This window comes from Zosterops lateralis (assembly GCF_965231275.1).
Source record: "Zosterops lateralis genome assembly, chromosome: 28".
Classification (NCBI taxonomy): domain Eukaryota; kingdom Metazoa; phylum Chordata; class Aves; order Passeriformes; family Zosteropidae; genus Zosterops; species Zosterops lateralis.
Window position 1 is genome coordinate 5,309,616 of NC_139788.1, and position 27,566 is coordinate 5,337,181.

At 44.9% G+C, this 27,566-nt stretch overlaps 1 protein-coding gene across 1 annotated transcript; it reads right to left on the bottom strand.

The window, feature by feature from the left end:
* Positions 1-2,096: 2,096 nt before the first annotated feature.
* CLIC4 (chloride intracellular channel 4) lies at positions 2,097-25,736 on the bottom strand. The gene is made up of 6 exons (XM_083879579.1): positions 25,605-25,736; positions 11,457-11,566; positions 6,634-6,759; positions 5,770-5,876; positions 4,429-4,610; positions 2,097-3,673 (listed from the first exon to the last, which is right to left on the bottom strand). Exons 1-6 carry the CDS (start codon positions 25,674-25,676, stop codon positions 3,509-3,511), a joined length of 762 nt encoding a protein of 253 aa, XP_083735705.1. The 5' UTR covers positions 25,677-25,736; the 3' UTR covers positions 2,097-3,508.
* Positions 25,737-27,566: the final 1,830 nt, after the last annotated feature.

Here is a 27,566-nt window from a genome sequence, read left to right on the forward strand (position 1 = left end):
GATAGGCATCGGTGGGTTTGGCTCCAGCAGCTCCCATTTATTCCTGTCTGTGCTCCTTTGATACCAAATGCTAATTTGCTGCTTTAGCATAAAAATTTGATTACATCTCTCTCCTTATCACGGAGCTGCACGCAGCTCTCGATCAGTTTGGACATGCCCAGTGTGGAGAAAAGAGGGATTTTATGGGAAAATGCAAAGCTAAAAGCTGAGACTGCCTGTGTGGGACATGCAAGAAAGAGATGGACAGGGAGGCTGTGGAGGGGATGGAATTATTTCACAAGCCCCACGCACCTCTTGTTCAGCAGGCAGCCTTTCCACAGCAGGGATCTCTTCAAGAAGGAAAGCTTAGTTAAGGGGAAAAAATAACATAAGAATGCACCTAGGATAATCTGTTCTCCCACACAAAAACAGGGTGCAGGTGATGGATTTTCCCTTTGTGTTCAGGAAATACACAAGTCACCTGTTTTAATGCGAATTTAAGCATATTTCAGCTTGAGAATAAAGTAAGTTATTCAGCATGCTAATACATGCAACCAACTTGCAAACTGGAATGCCTACTTGAAAGGGTAACTGCTGTTTTTAAATTGGAGAAGGGGCTAGAAGCAGCATTTTAAATTTAAACAGGGGGTAGATTAATTGCTGTTTGATGAAATTAAAAATGCATTTAAAGATCAGATTGTAAACAAGTTGACAGAAGTCAAGAATTTACATAGTTATGAAAGGGCTTTTTTTAATTAGTGTGGAGCTGGTGATTGGGGCCAGATGAAAGTGCTCTGCCCACACCAGACGCTGCCTTTCCCCGCTGCTCTGCAGGGATCACCTACGGAGCTGGGAGCTGCTCCTCTCCACCAGATTCCTGCTCCCTGCCCCAGCCAGGAGGGGCTGGGCAGCTCCTGCCACAACAAAACTGCAGCAGGAAGCCGGAGAGACAGCCAGGACAGCTCACAGTGCCAAGCTGGTGCTCACTGGAATTCCACCTCCCAGGGAAAGGCTCCGCTGAGCCCAGATAAGGAATCCACTGGTCACAGACAGAGCCTGAGCTCTGTTTACAAGCTCTCAGACACAATTAAGACACTGAGGGAGAAGGAGAATGGTTTGAAGGCTGCCTGAGCAGCAGAGGGAACGGATTATCTCCAGAAGCCAGAGCTGGTGTTTAAGGAGGTGGGGGTTTGCTTGCAGCAGCCCAGGAACTCCTGGCTGTGGGTGGACTCTGCACTCCAGGGATAATTCCCTGGGAAAGGGAGCACAGCCTGACTCCTACAACCCCATCAACACAACTTCCAGGGGCCATCCTAAACTATTTTTGAAAGGAGACCTAAAAACTGAACAAAGATATGCCCACAAGCACATGCCTCCTGCAGCTCTGTGAACTCTACTCATGGCAAAGAGCACCAAACCAAGGAGGGCTGGGTTTGGGGTTTTTTCACCCTATGTGTCATTAAAAATACTGTTATTTAAATTTAAAAAGTAATTCCTTTTTCTAAATGTCACATTATAGCAGAGATTGAAGCCCTACAGAGGATTCTTACTACTGAGGAACTTTGTTCAGGAGGGGAATGTGACATTAGAATACAGTAATTATTTAAGGGCTACAGTTCAGGTTCTCCTAACCAGGTCCCTCCCCAGGATTTCCCCTCTGTGCCTAAACATTCCTGTAACAAACCAGAACAGGGATGAAGTGTATCTAAGAGAGTTGCCTTTGAAAGAGCTGTGACAGGACTGCTAAGTGCCTTTACATTGGAATTCTAGCTCTAGAGGAAGGCAAGGCAAGGCACCACAAGCCAGGTATACAAATATGGGTCTGGTTCTCTACCTCTTCTATGTCCAACTAACTCCATGGGTACATAAAGTAGCAAAAGCAGGATGCTTAGAAAAGTCAGGCTGGTTTTCACAAAGCCAGTGCTTACCAAAAAAAAAAAAAAAAAAAAAAAAAAAAAAAAAAATTAGTGTATAAAAGTGTTTATGTGAGCATTTCCACGTTATTGCAGAATGTTAAATATTCCAAGAACAACCTAGCAGGAATAGCACTTTCCAGCTTCTAAAATCAGTTAAATATAAAAGTATCTTTACAAAAAAATAGGCATATAAGTCTAGAATTCTTTGGAGTTGTTTATGATGGTCTTTTAAAAATAACCTAGCAGTTTATTTCGTGCATCAAAACCATTAATTTTAAACAAGAAAACTATTCCCTGGTTTAGAAACATTTGAAAATTGCTTTTAAAAAAATTGTAGTGCTATTCCTCAGTGTTGCTGTAAAAAGATTTAAGTATAGTAGTGCAATGATTATGAGTATGCAAAACTGCAGTCCAGGTGCACAGAAACAACTGGGATAAATTCAATGGAAAGGACTGGATTCCACCACCATTTCTTTACAAAATTCCCAAATTTTCTTTCAGGAAAAAAAAACCCAACAACTCTACTATCATTTAAGGCAAATGTTCTCTTTAAAGGTCACTTTAGCTTTCTTCAGGGAAGAAAGGGCATTAAAATTTCCCATTTCATGGCTCTCAGTCCATTTTGCATCACTAATCATTGCACTGCTATTCCCCACCCAGAGTTAGGACACTACAGTTTCCATGGATTTGGGCTATGACAGAACAGATTTTTAAGTAAAAATCACCAAAAAGACCTATACAAAACAAAAAGGCTCTTAACTACCAAAAAGAAAGCCACTTGCAATTCTTAAGGTGAACAAGAGGGCAGCTTCCAACTCTGCTGTTTCCTGATGGTAAATCCTGACAAATATTTCTTTGCTGCAACTCAAAATTCAGACAATGGAGGTTATTTAATGTCCTCAAGCTCTTGAAGACACAATAAACATCAGCTCTGAGCTTTGAGCTTCCTGCTCTCAAGCCTGGATTCAAACTTCCCTGATGCTGAGGTCATTCAAATCCAAGGTTCACATCGAGTCCATTCTCAACCATTACCATGACTTCAAATCCAAGAGATTAAAAAAGAAAAAAATACAACAAAACAAACCAACAAAACATGGCCAAGTATTTTGCAAATGGCTCTTTTGGCTACTAAGTTCCCTTCTCTATGTAAATAGGATAGACAAGCAGGTACAGTTCAGTGTGTCACAGGTATGACAGGTGTGTTCAGATCTTCTGGAAAAGCAATAAATCCCAAAATACATAAATATTCCTTGTACCATACAGTGAGACAGGATCCTAAACCAATTCCTGGACAAATCATGGACCAAATGTTTACAGAGAAAAGCAGCAGGGCCAAGACAACCCTTCACACTGAAGAATTCCGGAGTCACCCCAGTGCAACAGGAACACGACTGCATCGATCATATTCAAAGGCTGTGAAGAGGAGGTCAGGAAATGACAAGCCTGTAATTAAAGTCTGCAAACTTTAGGTAATTACTGTACCTGGTCTATCCACCGTGACTTGGAGTAACTGCGAGTTCATGCACAAAACAATTGCTATTGGATATGAAAAGAGCAGTCTGTTAGAAGCATTGTTATGGGATATGCAGGACGTCATCCTTTGCAAGTGCTGATTACTTGGTGAGTCTCTTGGCTACATCACTGTAAGCTATTTCAATCTCCTTGTCTCCAGGACAGGTGTTGGTGAACTCATCCCTGCTGTAAGCATTTGTCAGGTATCTCCAGATCCCCGTCATTTCCTTGGGAATCTCGAAGTTGCGGTATTTTTTGGCCACCACCTGGAATGAGAGAATTACATTATGATTTTACATCCTTAACTTAAAACACTTTTCCAGCCCTTGTCACTCTCTTGTGAAGTTATGCTTCCAACTTGGGACACTTGGAATGACTCCTGAAGTTTCCAGAGGCTATTCCTGAGGGATGCTCCTGGCCTGGCTGGTCCTCAGGGCTGCTCCTGCCTGGCTCCCTTTGGGCTCATCCTCACCCAGGGACTCTTCTGCAGCCAGGCAGAAACTGAGCCTGTGGCTCCATCTGCAGTACAGAACTGACACAGACCACACTGCAGGCAGGGAGAGGAATCAAACCACACTGCTGCAGGCACAGCTGCACTCCTGTGGTTATCCCAGGCTGCCTCTTCCAAGATTTCACATTGGTTTTTTTATACAATCCCTTTATTTCCCACTGTGTCATTTGCTTTGTTCTGGAGCAGTTTCTTCTATGGAAGTGAGCACACTCACTTCAGCCATATTATCTTCACCTTCCTCCTTTTTGTGAGCTCCGCAGCTCCCTGAGACCATGGAGTCAGTGAGAGAGATGGGGTTTGGCTGCTGCCATTCCGACCCTCTGCTGCTCAACCTGCTCACAGCTTCACCCCTGCACTGAACTCCTCTGCTCAGAGCTCTTGTGAGCAACTCAAACCTTGCACAATTTCAGGTGTCAGCAGCACAGCTGAGCTTCCAGACAGCTGAAATTAGCTGTGCTCAGGAATGTCACAAACCACAAATATTTTCCCTGGGAAGCCTGCAGGTTTCACCTTGACAATGTGCAGTTTGGGCAGCAGGTTGCAGTCGGCCAAGGTCATCTCATTGCCGTCCAGGAACTTGCGGGTGGAGACGGTGACGTCCTCCAGGCTGTTCTCATCGATCTCGTCAGGGAGAGGGGAGTTCAGGTACTCATCCAGCTTCTGCAGGGTTTTCAACAGGCCACGTTCTAAGGCTGCACAGGAAGGGATGATCCCAAAACAAATATTAAACTGAGACTGGGGCCAGACCTGAAATACAAACCCCACATCCCTGTGCTGCCCAGAAACACTGAAAGGTTTGTAACCTTTGGTCAGTTTTTGTGGCCACAGCACTGATGGAGCTGCCTCTGTGCTCACCAGAACACTGAAACTGGATCAGAATCTCTTTAAATATCCCACAAATGCAGGTTATTTAAAAGCTGGCTAATACAGGAGTTTGCACTAATTTAAAATACTGTAAGACTGTCCACAAGGGTTTATTTTTGGTTTAAAAAGTGGCTTATGTCAGTTTCTTAAGACTGCGCCTAACTGGCTTAAACTGATTAGAATTAAGCTATGCTGGGGTTTATATACATTTAAACATAATCTGTTTAATGTCACATGCTAACCAAACCCAGAGCACCCAGGCTGATGCTGGAATAGAGCAGGGTGTGGGATGTAACAGCAGCTTCATGGAATGCAGCAGCAGAGGGCAGCACACCCCATAAAATCCCCCTTTACTTCCCAACTCTTTACAAATATTTTGCATCTCTCCCTTTGAAGTGCAGCAGGAAGGAATTCTGATTCCCTGAGTTTGGTTTTCCCTCCATGAACTTTGAAGACAAAATTGATTTGTACTGAACTACTTAAAGGCCCAGCTGTGAGTTCTTTACCACTTTTTGATCCCTCATGTGAAATCTCCTGTTTTCCCTCCACACAGAAAGGTTTTAATCCTTTCATGGAAGTGACACAACTAAGCTTAGCTCAGAACTCTGAATGGGAGCCCTCAGTCCTAGAGAGGTGAAATAAGAGCAGAAAATGCACAGAAATTTAACCACTGGGACATGACACAAACTCTGCCTGAAATTTGCTTCTGGGTGTTGAAATATTTATCCTTCATTCAAAAGTTTTGGGTGACTGTTGCACAGAGATGATCCAATGCCAGGGATATTCACAAACCATGCACTGAAATTCTAATTGAAGTTCTCTTTCCAATGTTGAAATCTTTGGCATTACATTTAAAGAAGATTTTAATTTGTGAGACTCTCAAGTGTCTCATGCAGCTAAATCTGTCAGGGAGGCCCTTCCCACAAAGCTGCTCTGAAAAACACAAGCCAGGGAAAGCAGGAGTGCACTGTCCCCCCAGTGTCCCACCTTCATTAGCTTCTGGTCTTGAGTTCTTGATAAATGCAGAAAATTTGGCAAATATATCCATTCCAGCAGTGTTGGATTCTGGATGCTTTGGTGAGAGTTTCAGGTACCTGCAAAGCAGCAAGGAACAGATCTACAGCCCATTTAGCAGAATGGTGCTCATTATCTATTAACTAGCACAAAATGGTACTTTGGTACTAATTTATGCTTTTCCAGACTTGCTTCTGAAGTGCAGTACCACATATAAAATTTTTAAACCCTCTCCAGAGGTTTGGTACAAGCAGAGTGTCTGAGGCAGCCCAGGGGCACCAGAATTAATCCAGTGCTGCCAAGGGTGCACATCACACATCTGTAAGCAAAATACAGAGTTTTCCATCTCAGTTAACACCAGAGAATTATGGACTCCACATCTTTTAACAAAAATCTGAGGTTTTGCCATGCTAAAAAGACAAACAGTTCAGTCTGTTAAAGGCAGTGTCTGGTTCTGCCTGGAGCTGAAGAGTAGAAAGCCAAGAGTCTGGAGGAAGTGTGAACTCATTTAAAGACATTCTCACTATAGTTTAGGACTAAGTTTGTACAGCAGACTCGTCTTCATTTGCATTATTTGGACACAAATGTGTCTGTCACTAAAAGGGAGAGTTTGAAAGTGCAGAAAGGATGACTGGGGTATATAAAGGATAATTTTAAAATAATCTTGAAGAGAAATCAGTTTGATATAAAGATGAGGGAGCTGAGGGGGGAAAGGTATGACAAGCAAGAACTTCCATGTCTTCAGTTTATTGATGCTGCAGAACATCTCAATTAGGGCAGAAATGTCTGTGAGAACTGTGCCTATCTGAGGTGACAAATCATCAGTTTAACACTTACTTGGGTGGGGCCAGAACATCTTCCAGGAACTCTTCAATCTTGTTCACATCTGTTCTCACTTCCCCGTTGTATGTGATGAAGGGTGGGTGAGTGCCTGGAGCCAGATTCTGAAGGTCTGCTGGTTTCCTGGGGTGAGATGCAAACCCATAAAGAGTAAACAAGGGGCAAAATTGCATTGCTGCAACCACAAAAGCACTGCTGAGGTTTTCACACCCTCAGTTTTAAATAGACACCGCCAGTTTTCTTTCTAAAAAGTGAGTTTACAACTAAACAATTTGAATACACCTGCTAACAATTAATTTGAAACAGTTAAAAACAATTTTCTCCTACCCCTGGCTGTGTCTATTCTCAAATCAATACAATGTTGAATTAGAAGAGGGATATCTATACACACACCACACACTCTCCCTCTTTCCCCAGCCCTACAGAACAGTTTATAAATAGCATAATCTGTGCTAATCCTCCCCCCCTCACACAGAGCTGCTCTGGAAAGAAGCAACTCTGATACAGCCCAGTGTATAAACCATTTATTATGCGCCCAGGGAGTTTGGTTCCAGGCAGGCTGACAGATGCTTGAATGTTTAAAATGTTAAAATTAATGTTAAAAATATTTAAAATTAAGCTTCAGTTTCCCTCGGTGGGAAAGAAGAAAAAAAAAAAAAGGTATTTACAAACAAGAGCAGCACACCTGAGAGAGGAATCCCCACATTAGGATTAGATGTGAGAGAAACAGCAAAAAGCTGAAATACTCAGCCATTTCTAACTCTATTTCTAACTAACATTTCCCTCAGGCTGGAAATGAAAAAAACCGCCTCCTGCTGGCCCAGCTGAAAACTCTGCCAAGGTAAAGCTGCCCCTTGGTTCCTGTGTGAACAAAGCCAGACTGGACCATAAACCCAGAGCTGGGGCTGAGCCTTGTCCAGCGTGGCCACGTTCCTGAGGCAGCTGCAGGAATGCAGGAACTGGATTTACTGGAAATGAGCTGCAGTTCCAGAAATCCTCCTGACAGCACCAGACAGGGAAACTCAACATCCACAAATCCAGTCCTGCAGGGCAGTATGAGAAAGCAGCATGTTCAGAGAGAGGAGCTGGACTCTAAACTGAGCCCAGCTTACAAGTCTAGCTTGTTTTCCATTTATTACAAAATTAAGAACCCCTGCCAGAATTTCATGTCCTGCCCACTGCTGCCCCTTTTATAGAGCCAAAGTGTGCTTACTTGTAAGACTGAATGAGAAAAGTGATTTTCATACTTTAGAATATTCCACACCCTGCTTTAATCCAGGGGATGGAAACCTTATGAATACACGAATTTAACTCTTTTTCAATTTTTAAGCTTCCGAGAAGTAATTTCTCACTAAGAGTTGCCACTACTCTCTCACTTTTAGGATTTAAAGTCTGTCATCGGGTAATGCTTTAAGTAGCTTAACACTTCATTTAAATACAGCTTTGTAACTCCCAACAATTACAGGAAGTCATCGTGGCTCCCTTCCAGTTCCCCATGTTGGCCAGATAAAATTCCTCAAAAGGAATGTTATTTTAAAAACAAACAAAAGGGCAAGACCACCGGATCTGCAGGAATACTATCAAAGGCAAGATTTAGTTCAAAACCAGATCATTCCAAAGAACTAACCAAAAAAGTTCTCCAAAGAACCAGGGAGTATCTCAGAGCACTTTATTCCTCCAGTCAGACCACCTGGATCTTTCAAGAGAAAGAGAAATTAAGATCCCACAGCCCAGGCCCAAACATAATTTAGGGCTTGACTTCCAGTTTGCTGCTCCTGCCAGGAGATTCTAAACAAGTTCTGCTTTAGCACAAGCACACAGGAACAGCCTTAAAAGGCTCAGAGTACAAATTCCCTTAACAGTCAAACAAGGAGGTAATTAATGTAACAGTGACGTTTTGCTTCAGAGATAAAGCTGGAGAGCTTAAAAAACAAACCAAACCCAAACAAAAAAACCCTTCTGTAACCACTCCAAATAACTCCAAGATGGTTTGTGCCTACCCCAAAGTTTACCAGGGGTTTGGGAGGCAGGACCACATTAATTATCTGGCCATCACCACCTCCAGAGTTAAGGTGTAAACATCTCATGGCTGTGCCACAAACCAGAATAGTAATTAGCATGCAAATTATTTCTTGTAGAGCAGACAAAATCCAGCCCCCAAATGTAATACATGTATAAATTACACAAATACTGCACTGAGGATCCGAAGAGTAACATGGGGAAAAGTCAGCACTGAAACCCCAGTGGCTCAGCAGTATTTCACACTGCTGAAGTTGGACTCACCTCTGGGTGGTCTTTAATATTTAATTTTAATATTTCATATCATGATTTAACCTTTGCCTGTCAAAAGAACTGCAAAAACTCCAAATGAAGATGCTTCAAAGAGGATTTCAGCCCTCAGCTGAAGGCAAGCTGGCCCTGAGTGCTGTTCCAAGCCCAACAAATGGTTTGTGCACTGCAGCTCTGCTCTGGCCTCCAGAACAAGCCAGAGCTCTGAGCACTGAAATGCTGCTGCCCAGAAGGGAAGAATGAAGCCTCTGTGTGCCCAAAGAGAGGGAAGAAATGCCTGATTCCTTGCAGAGGGTGGGACTGCCCTCCTCCTTTGCCTATGTGCATATTTTGTGCGTTGAGAGCAGAGTTTAGGGCTGCAGAATGTGCCTTTGTTATGAGGCAGTCATGGAGGGGAAAACACATGGCACAGCCAGGCAAGGCAGGCTCAGATTTTCCTGTGTCTCAAGTCCCTCACTTGTGAACTTTTGTACCCACCCATGGCCTTTTCAGGCTCACAAACAGACAGAGCTGGCCTTGCTGTTGTGCAGCACTGATGTTATGAGGCAGAGGCAAGCAAAGCCTTCTTTTCTGGTTTTGGCCAACAAAAGAAATTCAGTTGTTTGAAACAATTCCTGCTCTGCTCTCGGAGTTTGTGTCTAACAGGAACAAAGAGCAGAGGAGATAATTGGCTTGAACAATGTGCTCATAAAAGCAGTTTCTTGTGGCAATATTAAGGCACCACCTAACATCTATTATCATTCTGGTAGTGATAACAAGGGAAAACAGTTCCATCTGATACCAAACATTTCCTTTAAGCACTCAGCTGGATGTGATGTTCTGCAAGCTGCACTGCTCTGCCAATGGGTATTGACCAATCCACAGTGTTAAAGTTGTATTTATGGACATTTAAATAAAGTCTAAAAGGAATTAAGTTTGTATCAATATCTATTCCAAGCTGAATTAGCTTCAGTGGTCCTTTTTTTCTTTTCTCAGAGAACCCCTTCAGTGCACAACACAAAGGTGGTTTATTTGACCTATTCCCCTGCAGATCTTTAATTTTGCACTTATTTTGTGTTTTCCTCTCCTCAACAGGAAAAAAAAAATCTGAAAGAAAGCTTTCCTTGTTTAAAGTTGACCTTCCTTACACATCTGCAACCAATTTATATGCTAAAAGTTAGTCTTACATCCCATTCCCCCATCCAGTTAACTCCAAGTTGCCAAGGGGACACAAAATAAAGCCAGTTCATCAGGAATATTTGGCATTTTAATGATATCTTAACTGGTTCAGCAGTAAAAAGCCTTCCAATCCTAAAATATCCCTGTCCACCTCCTCCTCCTCCTGCCCACCCCAGTAACTGCAAGAGGTTAAACAACCCCATCATTAAAGGAAAAGGAAATCCCAAACTACCAAGAGCCCACAAGCACAAGTTCTGCTCCTGAGTTTGCACAAACCACAGGCAGGGCTCGGTGGAAGATGTGACACATTTGGTTTATGGGGCTGGCAGCACCAATATTTGCAGGGAAATCCCACAGTGGCCAGAAAAGCTCTTTGAGCAGCTCCAAATGCACCCAGAGCTGACAAAAGCTGCTTTCTGCCCCTTACCACACATGGAAGTCTTTAACACTCCTTGCCAGCACTGAAGCAGCAACTCCAGTGGTTTATAAAACCCAAACAAGTCATCTCCCTCAAAAAAAAAAAAATCACAAGAGGTGAAGCCCAGCAGGGTGATTTCTCCCTTCTATGTTGGATTCAGTGCAGAACACTGTGTTTCTGTTGGCTTTATTCCTGAAATTCAGGTTTAGAGGCACTGGCAGCCTCCCCTCTCTGCAGAGCTGTGACCAACAGAGTTTTCCATCAGTGCTGGGAAAACATGACTTCACACCCAAAGCAAACACAAGGCCCCTGCTGAATTTAGCACTTTCATAAAAAAGAATGCCCAGCCCGAGGAAATTCAGACTCCTGGATTCACTTCTCACTGCTTTTAACAACCAAGGTACTCATTTCATAGAGGAGAAGTTGCAATTTAGGTGACAGCTTCAGGACTTATTTGGCTGACACTGAACAAAGGCAGAAAATTCTACATTTTATTCCTACCCATTTCACTTGGATTTACCTCATGGGCAGGTATTTTTATTATTATTGCACAAAAAGCAAAATGATCTTAAAAATGTTAAGAAAAGGAGGAGGCTGCATGTTGATTGTGACAATTATTCATCACTGGAGATGTGACCAGAGGGTGGTTGACTAAAAATATCCATCCCCACTTAGGGGATCTTGATGTGAAATCAGTAAAGGAAGAGTCAATATTCAATTATAAAAGACTTTGTGTGAGTTTTACAGAAGAGCATCACTGAACAAATCCAGGAGAACTTCCCAGACCCATCATTTTTGGTTAAACCATCAATGAATGCACCATTTACATCCAGGTTGCCTCAGTCACTTATTAGGACAGACTTTAATTTCAGAAAACCAGCCTGTGAGCCATAAAAGCTTTGTTCCACCAAGGGTGCTGAACTCCTGCTGGCCCAATAAATCAAGTATTTCTTACCTTTTCAGGTCCACTGTTGTGACACTGAACACGACTCCCTTCAGCCACAGGATCATGAAGAGTCTCTGGGAGAAGGGACAGTTTCCTATGCTCTCACCATCACTGCCAGCCTGCAGGACAGAGCAGAGCATTAATGTGGGCAGGGCTGTGCCACCTCACAAACACTGCAACATCTTTACTGAAACACAAACTCAGTACAACTGAAATTGCCACATTTGTCAAGTTTTCACTTGTCATGTCCTCCAGCTGCTCAAATGATGCAGAGAGCAACATTTCAGTTCTCTTTGACACTGACAATGCTGCAGCTGCCCTTGGCAGCTGAACATCCTCCTGTGAGCAGCCACACCTTCTGATGGCACTTCTCCAATGTCAATGCTGTTCTTTGCTCTTTATTATTCTTTTTTCTTTCTTCTCCAAGCCATGGCTAATTAATTGGAGTCATCTTGCAGTTCAGTGCTTCTATCTCTCCCTGTGCAGTGCTCCAGGGAGCCAACTGCAGCCAGGAACTGAGAATTGATTGTACTGCAGGTGTTGTGAGGAAAGACATAACTGTGAGTACATAGAGACTTCACTGACAATTAAATAATATCCCAAAGCCACTTTTTATAGGCAATTTATCAATCAGTCTTTGTCCTAGCACAACAAAGGCCCATTAGAAAGCAGCAGTGAGCTCCCCAGTGATAGCACACATCTCATCATCGCTCTGACAATGAAGGATGCATTGCTGAGTTGGAAAACTTTGGTTTCTACTGGGCTAGAATGAGGCACTGGAAACCTTTGTTATAAAATTCAATTCTCTGAGAACTGGCTCAGTGCTTAAAGCAGCCAAATATGTCAGATTATCCTGACATGTACTTTATAGTAGATGAGTTTCAATTGATTTTGCTTATTATTATTATTAGAGTCCTTCCAAGAATGATTTTCATCAGTGCAATTCTCAAAGCCAAATCTCAAATTCTTTCATCATCACAATGAGGAGAATTCAGAAAGACTTTGCAAGTTAAGAGGAATAACAGGATTTTCAAAGGCCCAGGAAAATAGAAAGTTTTTCAGTGAAACTATCTTAAATTCAGAAAGCTGTTTTGGTTTTTATAAAATCATGGGGCTTTTGCAGATAAAGCTGAGTCTCTAACAGCTGTTGAGGATTTATAAATTAATTAATGTTCCTACAGCTTATGGACTAATTTCTGCAAGTATCCCTCCTATCAGAGCTTCCAAAGACCTGCTGTAGATACAGAGTCAGTTTCCTTCAAACCTTTATTAGTGTCATTAATGAAGACTTGAAAGAGAAAGGAAATTGTTATTCTGCCATAAATTACAAATTGCCTGCTTTATCTTTGGATAGTAGAGCCAAACTTGCAGGATATTACTGCTCACGGATTGCCTTAAACTCTGCCATGTGTGTGCTCAGGAGACTGAGCTCTGGAAGCATCCAGAAAAAGGATAAACAGATAAAGGATAAACTCTGTACCTGTGTGAGGAGCTCAGCTCCTGCCCCATCCCCACACTCCCACCAGCACTGACTCCACTCTGCACTCTCCATCCAGCAGCAGGGCTTTAAATGTTAATATTTAACCCATTTCTGTCCCTGCAGACAGCAGGCTGGATTCCAGAAATTCCCAACAGTTACATCCCCGTGTTTACACTGGAACTGACATTTCTCACAGGTAAATTACAGATTTCTACTCATCTGCTTTTTCTGCTGCCACGTGTCAGATCTGATCTACCTTTGGAAAAAAGGGATTGAAAAACACAACACTGCATCCCATCTAAGGAAGCATGAAATAATTCTTTGACTCAGAACTGATCTGATTCTTCAAACTTCAAGCAAAGCCTGAGTTACACTGCAGTAACAGCACAGGCTGAAATCCCCATCCCATTAAATTTGGCCTACTGGAATCCAAACCAAAGCTACTTTAAAATCATAGAACTGCACAAAAAGTTGCTTAAAATTTCAGGCCTAGCAGTGACCTGTGGCTTTTATCAATGTCCATCCTCCTAAGCCAAAATCAAAGTGACCAAAAAAGGTCAAATGCTTTTACTCATCCCGAACCTTTCCTTCTCTCCCAACACAAGTACAACATTCAAAGTGAACAACCAACTAACAGTATCTGCTTTAGTTTAAGACAGGCTTTTTGGACTATTTGAGTCAGAAGAGGGGATTAGAGCCCAACAACACTCAGTGCTATGAACAAACCCTGATGTACTCTCAAAGCCCAAACGGAGCCCAGACTTTTCTGTCTGCAAACGTTTGTCCCACTTCTGCTCCAAAAAGTCCCAAGTTATTCTGAGCACATACTGGAAAAGGAATGCACTCAGAACGCCAAGAAAACTCTGGCTCCAGTGCTCTGGAGCCAAGGAATTCTGCTCTGTAACTGTTTGCCTGAGAGGCCCATTCTGTGTCTCTGTGTTTGATGCACAGCTCTGGATTCTCTCTCAATCCATGGATTCTCTTCCCAGGGTCACCACTTTAGTGGATGCTCCTGCAAGAGTCACTCCTGGCTCTGATTTTCTCTGCTAGAACAGAGTTGTGCTGGCAGTAAACTCTCAACTTTACATATCATGAGAATATTCTGAAATCTGGCACGATTTGTCGTGCAGGGGGTTAATCACAGAATAATTGTTGCCTGTCTTTGAATTCAGGCCATAAAATTCCAGGATCTCTTCAGTGTCTAATCCTCATCACCTTCAGAGTAAAGCAAATATTAAATGTTGACTTCTTTGCACTAACCTCAGCATAGGTTGTTATTTAACAAGGTTATAGTCACTGAGAAGCTTTGGGGTTTTATTTCAAATTCTTTTTAAAACCAGTCTGAAACTCTTTGTTACCAGTAATATTGGTGATATTATTAATGCCAAACTGCCTGCGAAAAGGGCTGATTTCCAATTCTACCATCACCCACTGAAGGATATGTATTCCAAAACCTCACCATGTATCTAATTTCACTGAATTTCAGGTTTGTAATTGTAGGGATTAGGACCAGACAGAGGAAACAAAAGTGCCACACCTCTCACACAGCGAGGAAACATGGAATTTTTCACTTGTGTGTTACCCTCTATGAACTGAATTGAATTCAAAAAACTTCTGAGAAGGTGACAAAAAGGACCTTGTTAATTGTAAGACGTGGCACAGGCAGAGCACACACCCACCAGAGCTCTGCTCTACAGTGCTCTATGAAAACAAATAAAGCTATTTTTAAAGAAGCATTCAATAAGAAAGGAAGTTCAAACAAGAATGGCAGAGTTACAGGGCAGTCACACAGATCAGCTGCTCATTGAGAGCTCAGCCTGGTTTGTGAAGCCACAGTGGAACTCCTGGAACTCCCAGTGCCCAGCAGTTCAGCCCATGGAGGAGTTCAGCCCTTTGGACAGGGAAAAACCCCCAGAAATTGACTTATCCCAGTGTCTGTCTGCAAGTCTGAGCTTAGCTTAGAAGCCACCTCCTCCCTTTCTCTTCCCCTGAGCAGTGACTTCATTCAAACGAGACTGTTTTTGCAAAAAAACAAAACCCCAGAGACTACAAGTAATCAAACATCTGTTTCAGTGGCTGAACAAGCTAAGGGAAGGGGAAAAAAATCCATTAAATTGTGAAATGTTTGTCTTTACAGCTGCATAAAAATTAACCTGAGACCTGACACGAGAAGCTGCGTGGATTTACCTTAGCAAGGGAGTGCTGAAGTTTATTGCAAGACTAACAAAAAGCCAGACAAGCAAAGAAACATTAAAAGGGCACAAAACCTTTCTTACACAGCACAGATCTGCAAATTCTACAAAACCTTGGTCCCAAAGATTTCTGCAAAATTGTATTAATCAAATATTAACCAGTTAAAAGGAGTCCACTACAAGTTCCCCAAACTGGATCAAATAACTGTGGAAAAACAATAAAGTCAAAGTGCATCGTAATACAGCTCAGCCTCTGCGTGCAAAAATAAAACAAAAGGGCAGAACACCAGAAGACCATTTCTTAATTTACCCAAAGCTCTCAAGGGAATTTCTCCCAGATCTGGCATACCAGAAGTGGTAGAAGAAGTTTGGATGAAGAGGGATAAAGACATTTTAGAAGCATCTCACAGAAGACTTTTCACCAAAGACAACAACTGGAGCCATCTGACTGCAGCACCAAGGAAATCCCCACTCCCCCGGGGGGAAATCTGCACTCTGCCAAGTCTAGAAGAATAATGTTCCAGCCAATAAACAGATTGGGGGAAAATGAAAGTAAATGAGAGAATGTTCAAATTCTAACTCAGTAATTCTGAAATATGTCTTGAGTTCTAACAATGAAAATCAAACCTGCTGAGAAAACTGCATGAGCAACCCAGCATGATGCAAAGCCATTGCCTCAAACCAGCAGATAACGATCAATTTTGCATGTTTAATGAGCAGTAAGCTCATTCCAAAACTGAGTAATTAATAATAATCCTTTAAGGATTACTGTTTGGAGAGGAAATGGTTTAAGGTGAACTAACAAAGCGATTCAAGTTAAAAACCTGCAGCAATTCCAAGGTCTGAGATAAAGGAACAGAGGATACACAAAGGAATGGTTTGATGTCCCACGCATGAAAAGGCTCTGGCTGCATCAGCCCAAATCCTTGGACCTTTACCTTGCCCAGCTGAACAGACAGAATTCCATGGTGCTGACTGAGGGTGTTTTCAGATAAGGTGTAAAGATTTCCACCCATGGAAGGAGTGACAGTAATGGATGTGACAAACACTCCCCACAGTGCCATTATCCCAAGTGTTCCATGCGCTCAGGCAGTGGATGGATGAGCTCAGGGATGCTCTGTGCACTCTGCAAACCAAAACAGACCTTAAAGGCCCCCAGTGGCTCAAGTATTGATGAATATTGATGTTTTCCTCTGATTCAAAGAGCAAAACAAGTGGCAAGGTAGTGAGGTGCAGGGCTGGAAAAGCTTATCTGCAACAGTGTTCCACTCCCTGTCACCTTCCCAGACCTGCAGTTTGAGAAGGGAGGTGGTTTGTGTTTTTAGGGGAGGAACAGGTCAGGGAGCAAGGCAGAGTCAGGCCCTGACTAAATCCAGTTCAACCAGATCTAATCTAAGTGACAGGGACACTTCCTGCTGTCACCTCTGCCTGTCCAGGATGGGGCACAGCTGGGGCCACCACCCCCAGGGCGAAGCTTTTCCCTGTGCCACCAGGCAGAGCACAGATGAGCAGAACATTTCAGCACCAAAACGGGGCTGACAGCCCAAAGGACTTCCCTGCCACGGTGAACAAAATCAAGAAAGGTGGGAATTTGGGAGAAAAAACCAATAGTGCATCCTGCAGAGGGTTCAGGAGATCAGAAATACCTTTTGAAAGTGAATTTTTAATTTGGTAATGCTGTGTGAAGGTAAACTCTCCAGTCACAACCACCACACCCTGCCCAAATTTAGCTTTACTGAACAACTTAGGCCATCACTGCTACTTTAAACAGCCATTCCTTTGAGAAAAACACAGGAAACCGGAAAACAAAAAGCATCAGGTCAGTGCTCACACCTGGAATTCTCTAAGAGAATTAGCCGAAGATAATTAGTGTATATATGATATATGCTGACTGACATCAACACACCCAGGGCAAAACCAACCTGAGTTACCACTGCCTCTCATGACCCCTATCACCATTTGTAACCAACCCAAGTTCCACTTCAGCTGAAATTCCTTTAAATTCAAAAAATACTTCAAAATAATTAACTCAAGTCCCTGAGTTGACTTGAGATCTGGCTCTTTCAGCAGGGAAAGGAATGTTTGTCAGCCCATCCGAGCAGCCTCTTAAGCCATTACCTTTCTGATAAGTCCCCACTGTGTCACACACTGGGCTGGAACAGCCACTGACCAGTTTAGGATGATGCTGTTTTTAGCCTTGTGATGCTGCTCCCAAGAAAATAATTAGCAGACTGGTCCTGCACAGTTTCCTGCAACTCCTGCTCATTGCTGCCCAATCCTCACTGAAAAGCTTTTGGAAAATGCTGTGGGATCCTCATGATTTATCGAAGTAAATTCACAGTTCAGCAGAATTTAATTAAGTGCTTCTAGTCCTTTGGAGAACAGGAATTATTCCATGCTCATTCTCGGGGAGAATCAGATGGAGAGTCCCAAACCTGCTTTAAATACAAATCACCATTTTGTTCAGTGAAGAAATTATCCTAATGACAGGAACACAAACCCCTGGCTTTACCGTGGACAGACTCAGGACACTTCCTGCCCTGGCACAGGAAAATCCAATTATTCCCTAATGGCACAAGCCTGGCATCTCTGCTGTGGCAATACCTTGAACAGAGAGCTCGTGGTGAACAAACCCCAGACTATCAGCAGGGCCACACTGCCTAAAATGTGCTGGGTAACATCTTGACACAATATTCTGGTAGTAAAATGTGAGCAGACAATTAACTCTGCAGCACTGAGGGTTTCTTTTACACTGCCTGAGAGTTGCCTTTGGGTCTCTAGCACATAAACCCAGAGCAGGAATTGTTCATGACAGTGATTTTCTCTCCCTGGACTTATTAAATTTGTTGAAGTACAGTGTGTGCCTTGGCTACAGCCCAAGAGACCCATTTCCAAACCTCCCCCACCAAAATGAAGCACCAAAGTGAGAGGAAAGAACTGGAAATTCTGTCATTGGGGCTCACAAGAACTGAGTCAAATCTGGATCTGTGGCATTTCAGAGCTCTTCAAATAAACCTCTGCCTGTGCATCACTTCCGTGAGACAGGAAAAGGCAGAGCTGTGTTTGTGGTATTTTATAACCGCATTTAGAAAGAGATGAGCCAGGGGCTGGGCAGATGAGCAGAGAGAACAACCAAGAGCTGCTCCAGCTTCACCCTGGGCTGCTCCTCCTCCTCCAGGTCATTCCAGCCTGGCTGACTTGGACTGAGCCCTCCCAGGGGCAGCAAACCCCAGAGCAGTTCCATGTCAAAATCCCAGCCCAAAAGGCACCAGCTGGGAGCTTCAAAGGCTGGTGAGACACAGGATGTGCAGCTAAAACCACAGGTGCCTCCAGCCTGGGCTGTGAGCAGCAGGGCCCACAGGAGGTGCCAGTGAAGACACAAACTGCCCAAATTCTCAGCAGCCTCACAAAAACCAGCACAGTCCTGAACCTCTTCCCCTGCTGGCAGCACATTCAGAAGCTCTGGGGAGGCAAAACTGACACCAAAAGTGGGGCTGGAGTTTTTATTTCAGAATGAAGGGTTTGGGGAAGGCTTGGCCTCCCCAACACAAGCAATGCACAACTAAAAGGCACATCCCTGACTGAATTCCCCCTTCCCTGGGAGGTGGGATCTGAGTTTCTCCTCTGGGACATGTGTCCTTATCTCCCTGAGCTCCGTGTCTCACCAGGGCACCTAATGCAGCACCCTGAAAGACCACAGAAAGCTCCTTAGGCTTGCTTTGATTTTATTATTAGATAAAACCACGTAAAAAAAAAACATTTCCTCTATTTCAGAAAAGCAGCTCTCCTAAGGAGAGAGCAGCAAAGTCCAGCCAAAATAATAAAGTTCCAAGAGAGCCAAAAAACTCTGAGGCTGGTCCAGTAGCACTGACTGCTCCCATTAGCTCTTCTCAGGAAAATATACAGATATGACTTCACTCCTGGATTACACTCCTATATTTAGTTTATACCTAATATGGAGATTCAGTGGTGTGCAGAACTCAGTCATTTCCTTTCCTCGGGTTAGTTCCTTGCCCTTTGTCTGGCCAACAATACAAGGAATAAGTCTGGACTCTCAGAGAATTCCCACACAAAGATGTTTGTAATTAACAGCAGTTTAGCTTATGTTTTTCACTTCAGCAGAAACAAACACCCTAAAAATCCAGATTGTGCCACAAATGAATTTGACCTGAATTAAAAACCCCAAACTACTGAAAGCAAACCTAAAAGAATTAACTGTTATATTTTCCTTTTTTTTTAGAGGAAAATATTCTAAATAAAGGATTTAAAGCTCCTGAAGTCAAACCTCTGTTGAAACTCCTGTGAAGACAACATAAGAATTTTGGGTTTGGGTGTTTTGACTGTTAAAATATGCACAAATTCTTGATGCCACAAGAGAGTACCTAGCATCTGTTTTAAGACTAAAACTATATTATTCCACACTAAAGAATATGCAGGAGAAAAAAAACCCCAAACCTGATTAGGACAATAAGCTGTTTGTTATGGGTTATTTACCAAGAACTTTGAAGATAAAAATCAAATTAGATGGATAACAAATACAGATGTAACGTATTTTTCCACGAACCATCAATTTGCAACCAACCACCACCTTAATTAAATTCCATTGTCTTAGACAAACTAAGTGCCTCCCCTGGCAGACAAAAACCACCTTGTTTTCTCCCACACTGTCCAGTTCAGGCTTTACAGAACTGCACTGCTCAGTTCACTGGGAAAAGAGAACATCTACCAAAACAAGGCAACAAATCCAATTACTGCCAAGTACAGTTAGCCACTCTTAAAACTCGTTCTTGTGGATTTTTAAGTGCTATGTCCAGCCCAGCCAGAAGCTGGGATTGATGCAGGCATTGTAACAAAAGCTTGCAGGCCTTGTGTTTGTCACATCACAAGAAATGTTTCACTTAAACACAATCTGAGCACACACTGGTGAGAAAATAACAGTCCAGGGAGCTTTTTTTTTTTTGTCCCTTTGAGCTAATGAACAGTTTAAAAAAATCAAACTTTAGAGTCCAACAGTCGCTTCCCAGGGTACACAGCTTACTGTTTAGCTTGGAGTTCAAGGAATTCCCCAATTAGATTCTTCCAAACACGGATTTCTGGAAGGGACAACTTAGCCTTCAAAAATCCACGACCAGAGAACCAACAGTTTCTCTGCTCTCCCCATTCCAGGATAGACAGGCTTGCTCCTCAAATAAAGAACTCTTTCCATGCCCAAGATGAGGTCAGGACAGCCATGGAAGGAGCAGACAGTGCCGTGAGTCACTCCAGGCTGGGAGGGAGATGACGATTACCAACTTCTCAGCGTGCTAATCCTGTCCCAGTGCTGCCCACTGCCAGATTAGCAGGGCCTCCCACCCACTCCCTAAGTTGATGTAAGGATTTCTGGTATCTCCTTACTTCTCAATAATCAAGTATCTTTATGTCCACACAAGAGGATCTCCCTCTCTTTACACATTTTCACAGGAATGCTGGTGTTCACCGTGCCCTGCCCTGCCTGGTGAACTCATCCCTGCACACTCAGCCTGTCACAGGCTGACACACACAACATCAGGACAAGGCCTGGATCCTCAGTGTTCCTTTACCCTTGACTTCTGACATCCTCCAGGCCCTAAAGTTTGCCCCTCAACATGTGCTCTGACATACAGGCTTTTCCTTCCACTCCAAGCTGAGAAATCCCAGCTGGGAAAACTGAGGACAGAGCTGTCTTTTGTAGCAGGATGAGTGTTGCAGGAATGTGTCCATGGCATGTGGCCCACGGAGGGAGTGACTCACAGGCACCACTGCCCGTGGCCACACAGCCCAACCCTCAGCCCTGAAGGGCCACCAGCTGAAATTTGGGAATTCACACAGCTCTTAGATCCCTCTGAGGGGAAAGGAGAGAAAGTGCCTGAGTGTTAAGACACATTTCAGCTGTGAAATCAAACACAAGCTCTCCTGACAATCAGAGCTGTCTGGATGTTAATTATTGGGAAGGAGAGAAGGGATGCCAGGGAATACAACCATTACTCAGACGCAATTCCTGACTAAAGGAAAGCTAACTCAACTGTGTAATCCCTCTGGAAATTATTGCCAGGAGGTTTTAGGCTTACTTACCAATGATTTGCAAAAAAAAAAAAAAAAACCAAAAAACTTTGTAACATTTACACTTGAGACTATCTCTGTACTTTTAAACAGCTCTGTACCAAGAGCACAGTTCCTGTACCACCAACCAGACTCAAATGAAAAAGCTGAGGATGTTTCTGCCTGTGAGGACTTTCCCAGGCAGAATTTAAAGGAATTACAGTTTGCTGGCCAGAGAAGGAAAAGCCTGATTTATACCCACTGAGCACAGGATATAACTAAATGGTTACACCTCAGTTTACAAAGGGCTCCTTTACAACACTCCCAAGAAATAACCCTCACATGACATTTTGCTGTCTGCACCAAACACATATCAGAGACAGGCTGAGGAGGTTCTCAGCTGCTGAGGTTACATCAAACCCTCCAAGGATGATCTGGTGCATAAGGAGGAGACTTATCTAATAAGATTATCAAGCAATAACCCTGCCAAGACTGTCTCTGAGAAGCAGCACTGCATGTCTCCAGTCCTGTTATTTCCTTCTACTGATGTGCCTTTAAGTTGTACAGCTACTCTGTGGGTGAAAAAAAAAAAAAAAAAAAAAAAAAAAAAAAAAAAAAAACACCACCAAAACTGATGACAGAGAAGCTCAGGGATGGCTTGTTCTAAACCAATGTACAAAGCTACAGGACTCCAGGGTGGCACAGCAGAGCTTACATAAGGGAATGAGCACAGGGTGAGACAAAGGCAGACCTGAATCCACACAAATCCATCCCATGGAGCTGCTGCTGGAGATGCCCACATCCCCTTCCTGCCTGGGCCCAGCACTGCACTGAACAAAACAGACCCCGAGGCCGGAAGACAAACAGTTCACCTGCCAAATCTCTGTTTGGTTCAGACACACAAAAACAGAGACAAGCTTCTGCTACAATCACTGGGAGTGTTTCAGAGTGGGGTATTTATTAAAGGTGAAATCACAGCTTTTTCTTTTGTACTGACAGGCAATTCAAGGGTAAACAGATAGCAGACTCTATCTGATTTTCAACACAGGTGCCCCATTTCGCAACGACATCTTATTTGAGAGCTGCCAGAAATCCAAGGTCTGATTAATTAGCAAGTACACACACGTTATCCAGTGGAGAGGGGAACCTTTCCTCACTGGTTCCCTGCATCTGCTCCAACCGATGCCATGCCAGCAGAGATACACAACTCTGAATTTCTTGTTTGTGGAGTCTGCTGTTTGTTTTCTTTAACACTGAACTTGTTGACCCTCTGTGTCTTCACCTCGGTATAATCAGAGGATGCAATCACTGAGTGCCCTCCAGAATGCCCAGGGCTGAGCTTTCAGCAGCTCCATCCTCACACACTCCCTTACAGGAACTGCATAGGCAGTTTTGTAACTCTGTCCTGTGTTTTCAACAGGTGACTGGCTCTATTTGACCAAGTCACTTCACCACGTTTTCTATTTACAATAAAATTCCACATGCCATCAACTAAAGCGGAGTTATTATTCCAAGTGCCCTGTCTGAGCTGCACTCAAATCCCAGAGCTCAAGTTTCTCCGAGCACATCCACCACGATGCAGCCTACACTGCTCTGAAATGCCACTAGGGCACATAGAAATATTCCTGTTAGACAATGGAAGCCTCGCTCGTTAATAAAACATGGGACAGACAAGGAAACGAAATGAAATCAGATACATGACTGGTTTTGTCCTAATCAGCTCTCAAGAGAAAAGACTGGGAAAATATTTACACTTGGTTTAGGAGAGACCACAGGCAGCCCACCGGCTCTGGAATAAAAACGTGCTGAAAGTTTTCATTGTGACACCAAGAAACAGAATCGCCACTGTAACAGATTTTCTTACCTAAGTACCCTCTCTCACAGACCAGGAAAATACAAGTTACAGCAGACTGATACATCGTCTTGTGGAAAAAATCCTATCAATCTGCTGGTGACAACACCCAGCCCGAGTAATTCCTGACTGAACCAGCCGTGTGTGTGCTCCTCCCCGTGCCGTGCCCATCCTATTCTGTTACTGATCACAATTTAATAAGGCTCAAACCCCACGGTTTGGGCACAGAGCCAGACCCTTTCTCCTGCTTCACAGGTTTGTTTCTCAAGCTTTAATCCCTACCTTTGTTTCATCTCAGGTCTGGCTGCTACAATCCTTTGTGCTCAGGTCATGCAGTCACCGCCCCTGGGCCGCGGGCTCAGAGCTCCAGTTGGGTCCAGGACTTTTTCCACTATCCCTGCCTGAAGAGCTTCCCTGGCTAACAGGGCACAGGTAGATCCCAGACATGGCCTGAAAAGTGATTATCTGTGTGGAGAAACTTTCAGGAACTTCAGGTTTTTTTCTAGATTGCACTCACAACCATGTGGAAAAACTGCAAGGGAGCGTCTCATTACAGAGGGAAAAAATAATCACTAAAATCCAAATTTCATGCTCCTCTAGACAGACACAGTTGGTTCTCTTCAATAAACATATTCTGCTAGCAATTTCTGAAGTGAGCATCTAAATAAGTCAGAAATCAAGATTGCATTAGCTTTACAAAAACTCTGTTCTGATAATCCTCAACAGCTTCAATAAAGTGTGGGACAGGCAGTGACACCCAGGTGAGACAACTATTTTGGTTTGTCTGCTGGGGGTTGTTCTTTATCTGAAGGATTTTACAGGAAATAACCTTCACCTGGTGAAGGCAGGCAAGAATAACTTCTTATTTTAACCTGTACTTTGTCCTTAGGGCAGACAGTGCTCAGCTGCAGCAGTCATCCATAACAATGGGAAAAGGTTTCCTTGAGGGAAAAAATGCTCACTGATAACCCCAAATTTAGCCTTCTTAAACCCATGTCAACAAAGAAATTTCAACTGAAAAGGAGAGAAAAATTCCCTGATTTTCCCCCTTTCATATCATTTCACACCTTTATTGGTCCAATTCTGATTGAATCAGAATGAACACATGTCTCTCAAAACTATTTTTACAGCTTCTTCCATGCCACTCCTCATGCATAAAATATTCCCTTTAAACATACCCACAGAGCTGATTTCCCTCTGCCCCCAAATCATTCTACCATCAATCACTGCTTGAATTTGTTTAAAAATAAGAAAAATCAGCTGATGAACTTCAGGACAGATGAAGATAAATTGGCATCTTATACTAAAGATCCACTGCTATAAATAATTCAAAGTAATGTGCAACTTAATTGCTGCAGTTGTAAATTCTAACCTCTACACTAAAAGCCTAAATATTCTGACCAAAATCAGGTCTGAAATCCACCACTGCAATACTCTCCCTGGGTTTTGTTACTGCCTCTTGATTCTATTATGAAGAACCATGAAAAAAGGAAAACTTCAACACTTTTAGAGTATCATATAAGAAATAAAATCTATATTTAATAACTTCTTTTCAAAGCTCTGGCTGAAATTTTTCACGTCTGTCATTGTTGCTTTTATACAAAGCAATTCCCAAGCTCCCAGAAGAAGGGATCTCTGATTTTCTCACTGCAATTAGAGGAAACTTCATCTGAAGAATTTAAACACTTTTCTGCAGAGGCTTTCATTAAAGGACGTTTAAGCACAGAAAGAGAAGATTGCACGGAGTAATTGGTGTCACTTTTGATATGAAGTAAAAGCAAGATGCTGCATCACCAGAGCCCCGGAGGATGCAAAATATTGCATCATACAGCAATAAATGAATGCAAAACATGTGGAGATACCATATGGTATCTTTGCCAGATAAGGGCAGTACAACACATGCTCATTCTTCTAGTTTGGATAAAAACCTGGTGTTACTTTACATATTGTCTTCCCGTCATAAAAAGTAGACTTTTGGGGCGGGGAGCGAGCAGTAAACTCGTGGTGGCGGTGCCTTTTTGCCGGGCACACAAAGCCGGGCGAGGGGTCCCTTTGTGCCAGCGCTGCCCGCGGGCTGCCCCGCTCCCGGCGCCCTCCGCTCCGGGCGGAGAATCTTCCAGCAAAAACCTCACCCGGGCCTCACTTTTCGCCCCAAAAAAGTGACTTTCCTTGAGGTCCGCCGGCGCTATCGCCCGCTCCATCTGCGCGCTCTGACTCACCGCGGCTCCCGCACTCCCCTCCCGGCGCCGGGCACACGCCCTGGGCTCCGCTTTTGTGCCCGCACCGCGCCGGGAGCCGCCCCGAGCGGAGCCCCCCGCGCCCGCGGGCTGTTGGGAGGGGCTCGGCACACGGTGCCGGCGGGGAGCGGGTCCGCGGGGTCCGGGGGGCGCGGCCCGAGGGAGCCGTGAGGGGCCCGGAGCCCCCGGGCGGGAAAGCGGCGGGCGGGGGGAGCGGGGGGAGCGGGGGGAGCGGGGGGAGCGCCCAACGGTCGCGGCGCGCGCGCGCTCTCGGCGCCCAGACGGGACGAGGCTCCCCCGCCCCACATCTCCCCTCCTTCAGCCTCCCCTCGGCCGTACCTTGACGAAGAGCTCGATGACGGGCTCCTTGTCGCTTTCCTTCAGCCCGTTGACCGGCACGGACAGCGCCATTGCTCTCGCTGCTGCAGCCCCTGCCCTGCCCCGCCTCGCCCGCCGCTGCCACAGCCGGGACGGCGACGCCGCTCCGCTCCCCTCACCCGCCCTGCGCGCGACTGAGGGCGGCCCCGCCCCGCGCCCGGAGCCCGCCGGGGCCGCGCGGGGGGGCGGGGCCGCGGGAGGGGGCGGGACAAGATTGGAGGGGGGCGTGGTTTCTGCGGAGGGGGCGTGGCCGCCGTGAGGGGACAGTGTGAGGGGCCGGCTCCGGCCGTGGGGTCCCCTCAGGGCCGGGGGTCCCCACGGTCCCGCCCGTGGCGGCGGGGACACCCCCGTGTCCGCCATGGGCTCCCCGGGCTGAGCCACCGCCCGCTGCTGGTGCCGTGCTCGGTGACAGCGTTTGGGAGCGGCCTTGGTGGGGCCACAGCCCCGGGAAGGGGGTCGAGGTATGTGTCCCCCCCTCTATCTGCTCAGCCTGCCTCACCCTCAAGTGAAAAATTTAAAATCTAGAAACTTCCCCCTCACAGACCCATCACACCAGAGCGGCACGAACAGCTCCGTTCCCGTCAGGGAAAAAAACCCATCCCAAGAGGCAGATGAGTCTCCAGCCTAATTTTCCCTTCGTTATTAAGGTCAGGGACTGAGGAGCCGGAGAAAGAAGAATTGCGGGAGAACTGGAGGAGAGGAAACCGCGCTTTTTCCAGCCTTTCCACCAAAAGAGCAGCGCCTGTGATCACATTTTCCCCCTGCGGAGCCGGGCCCTGGGCGGCAGAGCGGCGTTCACCCCCGGCGCCTCCCGCCCGCTCCCGGCCCGCGCTCTCCTGCTGGAGCCCAGACTCCTGTTTTTAATAAGTCTGAGTGGAGCTGCACCTGAGCGTCTCGGCAGAGCCGTTCCCAGGACAGGCCGGGGCTGTGGCATCCCCCGAGGTGACACGGAGTGACTTCAATGCCGTCTGTGACCCGGGATGAGCCTCCCTGTAATTTGTACCCAAATGCAGCCCGGGATGGCTCCACGCGGGATGGATGGTTACCAACGGAGCCCTCGCTGCTAATAACAAAACCTCCTTCTCCCCAGGCGTTCACTGCCCTGGGTTCTGCATAACCAGATGTCTTTACATAAATATCAGCTTTGAATGCCCTTGAATTCATCTGGAGCAGGAAAAACTGCTGCGAGCCCCTCTCCGGAGCTGACAGGGCTGGGCCATCGATGTGACAAAGTCCTTTTCATTCCCTTTCCTGCAGCTTCTGGACAGCCCCAGCTCCCCAGGAGCCAGTGGAATATCCATCCCTGTTTGGTTTAGAGTCTGAGGAATCTCACTGATTCATGGGGTGGGACAGCCTGGGCTGGAAATCAGTGTGTCACTGGAACCAAACTGATGTGGGGCTGTGCAGTCCAGCCCCGGACAGGAACCTCCCTTGGCAATTACCCATTAATTAATTGCAGCCTGTACCACAAAGGACACTGTTCCACTGTTGCTGTTGTTGTTGGAAAGTGGGTTCCAGCAGAAGGGAAGGAATAAATTTTCCCTTAAATGGGCTTGTCCTGGAGACTCCACAAGCATCTGTCTTAGGCTTTCCATGGCAGAGTAAGAAATTTGCACCAGCTGGGGCCAAATGTGGATTCAGGGACTGATTTAACGATGGGCAAAGGAAAGTTGGATCCTCTGTCTGCTGGAAAAGGAAGGAGCTGAGTCCTTATTCCAGGACAAGGAATGCTGAGCCAGGTACTCCCTCTGAGCCAAGGACTGAGCCTCCTTCTCTGCTTCACCAAAAAGTTTAAAATTCCCAGGGTTTTGTCAAACTTTCAGACCTTTCCAGGGCTCCCCACAGCACAGACCCACCTGCTTGAGAAGAGGCAGTGGTTTAGCACAAAGAAGCAGCTCTCCCACAGCGCCCACAAAGGTGGGT

Bases quoted from the DNA above. Each gene is read 5' to 3' on its own strand.
- CLIC4 (XM_083879579.1), bottom strand. From the start codon at position 25,676: ATGGCGCTGTCCGTGCCGGTCAACGGGCTGAAGGAAAGCGACAAGGAG. The intron at 5,877-6,633 runs GTAAGTGTTAAA...GCTGCTTTGCAG, and splicing joins GATGTTCTGGCCCCACCCAA to GTACCTGAAACTCTCACCAA. The intron at 4,611-5,769 runs GTGGGACACTGG...CTTCCTGTGCAG, and splicing joins AAGACCAGAAGCTAATGAAG to CCTTAGAACGTGGCCTGTTG.